We start from the raw sequence: 9,826 nt of genomic DNA, 5'->3' as shown, positions 1-9,826 counted from the left end.
GGCAACAGTGGGTGCTGGTGAGGGAGCTGACCCTGCTGGGGTGGGCGGGACTGGGGGGCAAGTGGCTGGACCTAAGCCCCTTGGGCTGCCTGGTGGTCGGGGAGGGAGGGGGGACATCTGGGGAGCTCTCCCCATCCTCGCCAGGTCACTTGCTCAGCATCTCACAGCGAGTTAGCAGGTGGCTGGGACTGGAATCCTAGCTGCAGAGCCCCCGGTGACCGAGTCCCTGAATCTCCGGACTACTTGCCTCCTGCAGTCCCCTTCCCCCTGCTGAAGCCTGCTCCAAGTGGCGAGCAGTTTTGCTTGGTCCTGTCACCTGGCCACCCCAGCGCCCGCCTCTCCCAGGGACAGGGTGGGAAGGCCCAGCCCCTCCAACCACCGTTGGACCGTCTGTTCTCCTAAGTCTCCATCCAGGGCTCGGAAGCCTGGCGGAGAGAACGGGACAAAGGGGCCCCGATCCACACCAGGTGTCGTCCCTGGCAAGAAGCCAACAGCTACTCCAACAGGGCTTCCAGCTTTCAGAGATCCACCCCCAACCCCCAGCCTCACTGAACGTACAGGCCTTCCAGCGACTGTAACTGACGAATTTATTGAAGTCTGGGAGAGAGCCAATGGTCAGAGAATAAATAAAAGACAGGAGAACGTCACAGAAACAACAGGTAGCTGGGGATGCAGGCTCAAGGAATCACTTGAATCCAGCCTCGGTGTCCGTGGTGGCCAGTGGCAGAAGCATCTGGCGGGGAGGCAGCTCAGAGGAGCCCCCGCCCCGGCCTCCCTTTGCCTGTGGGGCGCCCGATCCGTGGGCAGTCGGAGCCCATGGGGAGAACGGGAGCTGGGGGCTGTTTGGCAATGGAAATCGGTGGGCTAGGCTTGGCCTGAGCTCTCAGGGCAGCTGTGACAGGGGCAGCACGTGTGGGCAGGGACAAAAACCTAGTCTGGACAGGAGGAAGCTCCTTAAGGGTTTCAAGAAGAGTCCGCCTCTCTCCCCCAGGGTAGTGGGGTCCAGAAGGATCGAAAGATCTAGAGCCGATGGCCCCAGGGGAGCGGGGGGAGGGGAAGACGGGAATTGGTGGCAGGGGCGATGAGGAAGTTCGCAGGCGTGGCCTTCCCACAGCCACCTCCTGCCAGGACGGACAGCCTGATCTCTGACCTAAAGAGGGGGTTCAGGGTGGGGGGAGCAGGGGGCTAGAGAACTCAAGATATACGGAACCTGGGAAACGAAAGCACAATCAGTATTGTTTTTAATTTTAGAAATTAAAGCATCTTCCAGCCTGAGGGCTGTGTTGGTCTGGGCAGAGGCCCCTGAGGGGAGCGAAGGCCTGGCCTCCCTGGGGTGACATTTCCTGTCTGGAAACGGCTGCAAGCACTCCGTTAATTGGTTGATAAAGGGGAAATCTGCTTACAAAACAAGGCTTGCGAGCGGCCCCCAGTTCCAGCGGCAGCCTCTCAGACCCGAACGGGGAGAGTCCCTCTGCCTGGGTGGGAGGGGGCACTCCCAGAAGCGAGCCCTCCGGAGTCTGCATCCTGTTCCCCACGGCACTGCGTCCGTCCTGCAGAAGTCCGTGCTTCAGGCAGGAGAGCTGCTGCCCGGACTCCTCACGTCCGGGGCTTGAGGGCGCGGGGACTCCAGTCAGAACTGAGCGTGGTCCACCTCGTCCAGCCAGGAGGCGGGGCTGGCAGGGAAGTCGGGGTAGCCCCCGCTGCTCCCGGTGGAAAGGTCGGAGCTGGGTCCGTTCCCTGCCAGCACTCTCATGGGTGGGGGCCCGCCTGGGGCTCCCGTGGTCACGAGCCCTAAGCCGGCATCGGGGTACACCAGACTGGAGAGGAGGGGCTGGGGGCCAGGCAGGCTCTGCAGGGCGGCAGGCGATGGGGGGACGCCGTAGGGGCTGCCGGGACGCAGCTCTCTGTACTGCTCCGGGCCGGCCAGGCCTCCGTGCTCCAGCGGGAAGCTGCCCGGGGCCCCCGAGGGCCGGCCCAAGGCCGGGGCAGGCTCTCCCAGGCTGCCGTAGAGGCCGCTGGCGGGGCCCATGTCGGCCATGGCTGGGTCGTCTGCAGTGGGAGCACAGGGCACTGCTCAGTGCCCACCTGCTGCCCCCTCTGGCCCCCCTCAGTGCCCCCTGCAGGGGCAACGTGCCCCACCTCCCAGGACAGGTCAGCCCACATCTCTCACCCTTTCACCCCTGACTTTGTTCAGCTCCATCCCACCCGATTCCTATGGAACTGTGGACTCCCGTGCTGGGGTCAGGGCCAAGGACTGTCCAGTCGGCGCCCAGGGGTCCAGTATGATCCCAAGGCTGCCCAGTTTTGCAGACAAGTTAATTGAGGCTCAGAGAGGCTAGGTGAGTAGGCTAAGGTCACAATGCAGCCAAAGAATCTCCTTCACAAACTCTCTAAGGATGGTCATTAAGAGCTGGCTGGGGGGGGGGGGGGGGGCGGGTCCCTGCTTTGGAAAAAGGAGGTAACTGGTTCCAGAGATGAGGGTGGACCCTCCTCCAACTCTAAGCAGCTAGGGCCTTTCATCACCCCAAAACTGTGCTGCTGCCTTCCTAAAAAAATCACTATAAGTGCCAAGTGCCCTGAGTGGGGGCAGTGGGGGAGCATGATCAGACCCTCCCTCCAGGACAGAGCCTGCCAAGGGACACGCCTGTGGGCCACAGGGTTCCTGTCCCCCTCCAAGAAGGGCAGTGGTCCTGAGAGGCCAAACTACAGGGCTTGGGGATGGGCGCCAGGGTCTATGGAGACAGGGACGTTGATTCCCAGGCTCCGGCAGTCAATCAACCCAACGCTCTTCCCGACTCCGCCCGTACCGGTGAAGGAGACCTCCGCGTCGCTGTCCTGCCCCTCCTCCTGGACGCTGTCCTTGTCCGACTTAGAGCCGCCTCGGGCACGCTTCATGTTTCGGAAATACTGGCCCCAACGCTGCCGGCCCGCGTCCTTCTTGAGCCTCTTTTCCTTGGCTCGGCGATTCTGGAACCACACCTGGAGAAGGGGGGGGTGGCGGCGATGAGTGGCCGCTGCTCTGGGACCCGGGGTGGCCCTTGTTTGCCAGTGGCTCGCAGGGCGCGCGGGGGCGCCGGGGCGCTGACCTGCACGACGCGCATGTCCAGGCCGGTCTCGGAGGAGAGCTGCTCCCGCACGTGGCGCGCGGGCTTCGGCGACGTGTTGTAGGCGCTCTTCAGCGTCTCCAGCTGCTTGGCTGTGATAGTCGTGCGCGGCCTCTTGGCCGTGGCCTCGGCCTCTGCACCGCGGGGGAGGCGTGAGGCTGGGCCTGCTCCTCCGGCCGCTGGGCACTCCCACCTCCCTCGGGGCGCGCGCACGTCGGGGCCAGAGGTGCCGCCGTCGCCGCTGTGACCGCCCGACTCGCCGCCGCGGCGGGGAGGCCGGAGGGTTTTGCGGGACGCGGGTGTATGGAGCGATGGAGGAAACGCGCTGGGCGGTGACCCGGCCCAGCCAGGGGCGGCCCTCTTTAAGGACCCAGCCGCCCTGGATCCGGGCGCAGGCGCCTCCAGCCTCGGCCCCCCACTGACAAGCGCTGCCCCCCCAACCCCCACCTCGCTCCTCTTTGTTCTAAGGGTGCGGGTAGGGTCGGATCTTCACGGTCAAGGATTTAGGACGATAATTCAGACCCGCAGAGCTAATCCACGTAATTCAGGCCAATCTCCCTGTGCCCGGGAGGGAGGCGGCTGCTAAGACCCCAGACCCGGCTTCCCCAGAGCGGGTCTGCTAACTGTACCCGCCACCCCGGGCTCCGGGCCTGGAGGCGGGGGCGCCCGCAACGCCCCCGCCCAGAGAGAAGACGCTTAAGTTCTCGCCGCTTAGTGAGCGCTTCGCCGGGGACGCTGGAGGGAAGGATCCCTCCACACCCGACCCGGACGGGCCTTAGCCCCGCTTTGCTCGGGAGGAAAGGGGAAGGTGGGCCGTGCCCAGGCCGAGCCCCGTGACCGCCTCCCCCTCCCACTGACCTCGCTGCTTGGCCGTCTCGTAGTCTGCCTTGCACACGAGCCGGCTGTCCTCCATGAGATAGAACTCGTCGCCCGTGGCCAGCTGCCGCTTGCACACGACGCAGGCGAAGCAGTGCAGGTGGTACACGAAGTCCTGGGCGCGGCGCACCACCTGCGTGGGCGGGATGCCCAGCTGGCACGCAGCGCACTTGGTCCCGAAACGCCTGCGGGACGCACAGGGCGCGGCTCAGAGCACGGCCGCTCCTTCGCCGGGAGCGGGTGGGAGAACCGCGGTACGGGCGCAGGGCGGTTCCTGGCGGAAGGCTTCCTAGCTCTGCCCCTGGTCGCAGAGACTACCCGCAGGGACTACCGAGAAGGGGATCCGGAGGCCCTGGGGCACACAGCTGTCCTCTGTGGCCGGATCCCGGAGGTGAATTCGGAAGGGCAGAGCCCTGGCCACTGGGACCGATCTGCAAACCCATGACCTGCAAACTCTGCCCGGTGGGAGCCCCATCCCTGCCGTTAAACACGAATACAAGACCAAAACAAGGAGGGAGCACGTACAATAGAGGTTTACAAACTTAGGGTTATCTTTTTAACGACTGCTTCAGTGATTCACAAAATTACTTTAAAAGATTGTTCGTGGGCCAGCCCAGCCGCCAACAGACAGGCCCCAGGGGTGTCCTGTTTGGGGAACAGGAGGGGTGTGGAGATGGGGGTTTTCAGGGCTCCAGACTTGGTTACGGTGAGGGCCCCGGGGGTCCCCCTGGGTGCGCCACCCCTCCCTCCCAGGCGGCTGGCGGGCTCACTTGAAGAAGTCGTCCTTGCAGTACACGCTCTCCCCGCGGCTGAAGCAGCGCTCGGCCAGCGGCGCGTGGCAGTCGCTGCACTTGAGGCATTTGCTGTGCCAGTGGCGGTCCAGAGCCTTGAGGATGAAGCGGTCCAGGATGTGCTGGTCGCAGCCGGCACACAGCGGGATCTCTGCAGGCAGGGAGGAGCCACCGCGGTCAGGCCACCGCACAGAGCCGGAGGCCTCCCCATCCCACCCAGCTCCCAGGACCGGGCTGCCAGGAGGCCCCCTTCCCCGCACACCCTCGTCCCCGGCCGGCTTGAGTGGCCGCCCAGCTCCCCGAGTTCAGGAAGAGTGTGGCTCAGAAGTCCGCGCCTGGCCCACAGCGGAAATCCAGGACAACTGAAGCTAGGCTTGGAAATGTGCCGGGGCAGGAGGGCACCCAGGCCACCCCTTCAGATACCCTCAACTGCAAAAACATTTCCAGTGCATGAAGGACGCACGTTGAGCTCAAATGAAACCCTCGCCCCTGGGGCTGTCTCAGAGGCTGGGCTGGAGACCTGGTCCTTACCATCACCAGAGGCCTGGCACACATGGGCCATGGGGCACCCACCACCCCGTGGCCCTCATTTCTCGCACAATCAGGCGCCATGGCATCTAGAGACTTGTGGCAGGTGCGGCTGCCTGGCGCCGTGGCCTGTCCCCAGGCTACCAAAATAAACACTGATGCCCTGCCTGTCTTTGGGCGGCCCTGGGGGTACTTGTGCATAGACTGGACATACAGACCCTCTGCCCTCCTGCTCAAACATGGATGCCTGAGCACACACAGTAGGCAGTTTGCCTTCCCCACAGAGACACTTGTGTTCTGTTCCCCTGGGACTACAGGCTTCTGGAGGAACCAGGCTGGGAAAATGCAGGGCCTGCCTTTGAGAGCCACAGGTCCATGGGGGTGCTTTGCAGGGTGTTCAGGGCGTGAGGACTACCTGTTAATTTAGAAAAGGCCTCCTCCCGAGGGCAGAGAGCCACAAGAATATATCACTACTCAATATATTGGAATCTACTCAAATATATCACCACCTCAGCACACTCACCTCGCTGACAGTGGACCCCCTCCAGCCCCAGTTCGGCCTGGCAGCCGGTGAAAGGGCCAGCGAGGGACCTCCCTTTGCCCCATGCTGAGAGAGAAACGGAATCAACCTCCTTCCTACAGCCCCAGGCGCCACGAAGGACGGGGTCCCGCGTCGGGCAAAACCGCGGCCCTGGGTGCGGAGCCTGGGGATCTGCTGCCTGCCTGGCCCCTCAACCCCGGGCGGTGATGGCAGGGCGGCGGGCGCGGACACCCTTCTTAGAGCTGGTGGCTGGACAGGCCCTCGCGGCGCGGATTCAGCACCGCGGCCCGGACAGCTCCCAGAGCGCGCTACCCGCGGAACCCCGCGTCGAGCAAAAGCCTCTCCCGCCGCGCCCCTCGCTCTCTCGCGAAGCCCTGGCGACCCAGGCCTTACGCTGCATGGCGACTCCAGCCTTGGCGGGGTCTCCTACCCTCGGCGCTGGCGGGCCCAGCACAGCCTTGCGCTTGCCTGCCGGCCGGATCCCCTTCAGCTCTCTTGAGACATTTCACTCAGAGCCCGCGCCCCTCCCTTCCTTTCTCTCCGCCCTCCCACCCCTTTCTCCCAGCCCCCTGGCCACCCCTCCCAGGAACCGTCGGAAAATAAAGAAGTAGAGACGGAGGAGACCCCCACAGCCTGGATGTAACCCCTTTCCCACCTGCTCCCACCCCACCATTGCCCACCCTTCCAGGGCCACCTCTATCCCATCCCGCGGGTCCCGCCTGCTTGGAAGCTCGTGGAGAACCATCCCAGTTCACGGGGAAGCCAAGGCGCTGGGGGTGAGCTGGGGGTTTTCCTGCAAGAGGACCAGCCCTGCCAATGGAGCAGGTGCATGTGAGTGCAGACACCAAGACTCCAGCTAAGGGAGTTCAGCCGCCGGGGTCCAGCTCCATGCTGGCCCTTGTGTCTGACTCTTCGCCCGGAAAGTGTGGAGGGTCTGGGTGCAGGCAGACTTCATGGAGATTCTCCTACCCCATCGACACTGGGACACACGTTTGCTCTCTGCACACTCTCCCTAAAGGAAGAGTATTTCCCAAACCAGTCCTGGGACCCAGAGGGCCCCTAGCCTGGGCAGCACCAGCGCCGCGACGAAACGCCCGACGACACAGCTCCAGGGGCCCACAGGCGAGCCCGCTGCCGGGATGCTCAGGTAGGGACGCTGTGCTGGGCTCCTCGCACCCACTCCCGCCCGCGCTCCCCGGCTCCCGCCGCCTCCGTGGCCAGGCTGGGAAGGCAGCGAGGACCACTGAGTCTCCACGGGGTCCGCCCTCCCGGGTGCAGCCGATCGGCCGGAGCACCCACCTCGGCGCAGGTCTTCCCTCCGCGCCAGCAGCGCCAGCAGCAGGTCGCCGCCCGCCGACTCCCGGCCCGGGGCCAGCTCCCCGCGCGCCTCCATGGGTCCCGCCGCCCGCCGCCGAGGCTCTCCGGTCCTGAACTTTCCGGGGGCTCGGCGAGACCGCGGCCTCAATGGCCCCGGGCCGGCGTCTGCGCGACTCCCGGCGCTGCTGGGCGCTGCGCCCGCGGGCCGCCCAGGGGCCCGAAGCCTCGGGCCGCGCGGAGGCGGAGCGGCGGGGGGGCGGGGCCGCGGCGCGGGGCGGGGCCGGGGTCGCGGAGACGCGCCGCTGGCGTCCGCGGACTCTGCGCGCCTTTGCCCGGAGAACTGCGGTGGCGAGAAACCGCCCCGAGTGCCCAGCCCAGGGATGGGGACCGGCAGGGGAGGAGCCGTGTCGGCGCTGCCCGAGGGCGCTTGACCAGGCTCCGAAGCTTCCTGCCCCGGCGCTGACTCGGGGCTGAGGCCTGGGCTCCGGCGCGAAAGCCCGCGGGTAGCCTGCGGGTCAGGGAGGGAGCTGGATCCTACCGCCGCGGAGGCTTGGGCCCGAGAGGTTCCGAGCTGGGAGGCTTGATCACAGTGCCTGGTGGCACGTGCGAGACCCAAGACCCCGAGAGGGTGAGTGCGGCGCCCACGGGCTCACAGGGAAGCCTCCAGGAGCGGACCCCACCTCAGACCTTCCTGCTCTGAGCAGCTTCTGGGCCCCATCCTGGGCACTGCAGCCCAGAAGTGGGCGCGGGGAATCAGGGCGAGTCTCCGGAGGGAACCCAGTGTCCTCGGCTTGGACTCCATGATGCAGCCAAGACTCCAGGTCAGGAGGGACGGAGCTGGGAACGCTGGGATCCACTCTCTTCCCTCCACAGCCGCTAGCATGGGAGGAAGCCCTGGCGCCCCGTTTTCCCATATTCTGCCCCCCTCCCCCAGTCTAAACAGGTGAGCTCACAGGAACCCACCGCCCTTGCACGTAGAGACACACCTACCTCGAAGGGTGCCCACCACAGGCCAGGCCAAACCCCTGCGTCACCCACAGTGAGCACACAGCAGTGTGGGTCCCGGCAGCACAGAGCATGAAGGGAGCGGGGCCCCAGAAAGTGTTGGGGGACTAGGGGTTGGTACCACCCTCCAGGAGGTTCCACCTGGGAGCCCCTCAGTGATGCCCCATAGTCGCCCGGCCTCTGCCTGGCCTCCAGTCGCCTGGTCTGTACGTTTAACTTGGAGGCCAGTGTGGAAGGACCTGGGCAGGAGAAACACAGCCCCCTCTGAGCTCCAAGCAGACCCCACGTCTCAGTTTGAGCAAAGGTCCCGTGCGGGCAAAGTTAAGGTGCCCCTTCACTTTGTGCTACGCTTGTTCCCCAGGACAGGACAAGGGCATTCAGGCCAGGGAGCTGAGCGGGTGTTGGGTGCACAGGGGTGTTGGCCGTTGAGTGTCAGCTGCTGTGGAGGCCTGCCTGAGAGGGGCCATGTGTGGTCTGACTGGGGAAGGGGCGGGCGGGCCTATGCGCTCAGCATCTGGCCGACCGGCCAACAATGCCTCCATTATTTCCCAACGTCCTTGTGACCGAATGGCCCTTGGGGAGTGCAGTTCGGGCAGGAGACCCGACCCAGGGCTCTCGGTGCTGTGGAGTTGGGCTGGCTAGCGGGGCAGGACTGGGCTGTGTGGGAGCTGAGAGGCGTGGGGTCCCCGGATTTTCTTGGCAGCCCTTTCTCTGCCCCATCCCCTCCCCACTAGACGTGCCTGCGAGGTCCCTTCTGTCCTCCAGGCGCTCTGTGAAAAGCTGCAGACCTTTCAGCGTGGGTCCAGGCTTCTCAGGCCATCACAGGGGGGCTCCAGGCCTTCCACTCACTCAGGGGTCTGCCAGCTTCGCCCAGGTCCCCGTCTCAGGCCCCACCAGAAGCCTCTCCAGACTCTTTCCGCCCTGACCTTAGTGTGCTGCACGCCTTCCTTCCCTCGTCCCTCTGCTCGCCTCTGCCCACCCGTGCGCTTTCCCCTCTGCGTATTCCTGCCCGGTCTGGAGACCGCAGGAGGACATGTGGGGCTCTTACCCCTGGTCCCTCCGAAGGTGCAGAGGCCGGCGGTTGCGGGGGCCCGGGGCCGATCTCGGTCGCCCTCGAGATCCGTCTCCAGGAGCATCGCGGCCTCGGGGCTAGGCCGGACCCAAGCGGCCCGGGGAGCGTTCTTTCCTCCTCCTCTGCGACCCCCGGGATGGCTGGGCCCTCCCCGCGTCCCGGTGCGCCGAGCGTGGTGAGACGCGCGAGCCTCTGGGCCGGGCGCTGTCCGCGGTGCTGAAGGAGGCGCGGCCGCCCACCTCCCCCGACCGCGCCTGCCGCCCTCAGCTACTCCTGCCCGCCCTCCCCCCACGACCCGCCGCCCGCCGCCCCACCTCCCCAGGTCCCCGGGCCCGCCGCCCGCCCCACCCCCGCCTGTCCCTGGGAGGCAGCCTTGGGCAGCTCCGCCCTGCGCTCCAGTCCCGCCTTGAGGCCGGGGATTCGCCCCAAGCGGGTGCTCCGCCTTGCAGTTCCTGCTCTTTCCCGCTTGCGGACTCCGGGAAGCGTCGTCCAGGCCGCCGGCCCTCAGGCCCCCATCGGCCTCCACTTCAGGCTGCTGCTGAGGCTCTGGCCCCAGGCACTGCCTTGTTCAACTGCTGCTTTGGGCCTGAGG

General features: G+C 65.9%; 1 protein-coding gene across 2 annotated transcripts; it reads right to left on the bottom strand.

Annotated features, from left to right (window-relative positions):
* Positions 1-570: 570 nt before the first annotated feature.
* Positions 571-9,298, bottom strand: LHX3 (LIM homeobox 3). 2 transcript variants are annotated; one of them, XM_043916436.1, is made up of 6 exons: positions 7,140-7,384; positions 4,751-4,922; positions 3,963-4,165; positions 3,087-3,238; positions 2,808-2,979; positions 571-2,049 (listed from the first exon to the last, which is right to left on the bottom strand). In XM_043916436.1, exons 1-6 carry the CDS (start codon positions 7,231-7,233, stop codon positions 1,631-1,633), a joined length of 1,212 nt encoding a protein of 403 aa, XP_043772371.1. In that variant the 5' UTR covers positions 7,234-7,384; the 3' UTR covers positions 571-1,630. The 2 variants fall into 2 exon arrangements, with proteins under 2 accessions (XP_043772371.1, XP_043772372.1); XM_043916437.1 differs by lacking the exon at positions 7,140-7,384 and adding an exon at positions 9,211-9,298 and having other exon boundaries at positions 1,194-2,049.
* Positions 9,299-9,826: the final 528 nt, after the last annotated feature.

The sequence above is a fragment of the Cervus elaphus genome, chromosome 11 (assembly GCF_910594005.1).
Source record: "Cervus elaphus chromosome 11, mCerEla1.1, whole genome shotgun sequence".
Lineage (NCBI taxonomy): Eukaryota > Metazoa > Chordata > Mammalia > Artiodactyla > Cervidae > Cervus > Cervus elaphus.
This window is presented reverse-complemented; position numbering and strand designations above follow the sequence as displayed.

Coding starts and splice junctions, on each gene's coding strand:
- LHX3 (XM_043916436.1), bottom strand. CDS start 7,233: ATGGAGGCGCGCGGGGAGCTGGCCCCGGGCCGGGAGTCGGCGGGCGGC. Junction 4,923..7,139: donor GAGGGAAGACCTGCGCCGAG/GTGGGTGCTCCG, acceptor CCCTGCCTGCAG/AGATCCCGCTGTGTGCCGGC. Junction 2,050..2,807: donor CGCGGAGGTCTCCTTCACCG/GTACGGGCGGAG, acceptor CTCCCACTGCAG/ACGACCCAGCCATGGCCGAC.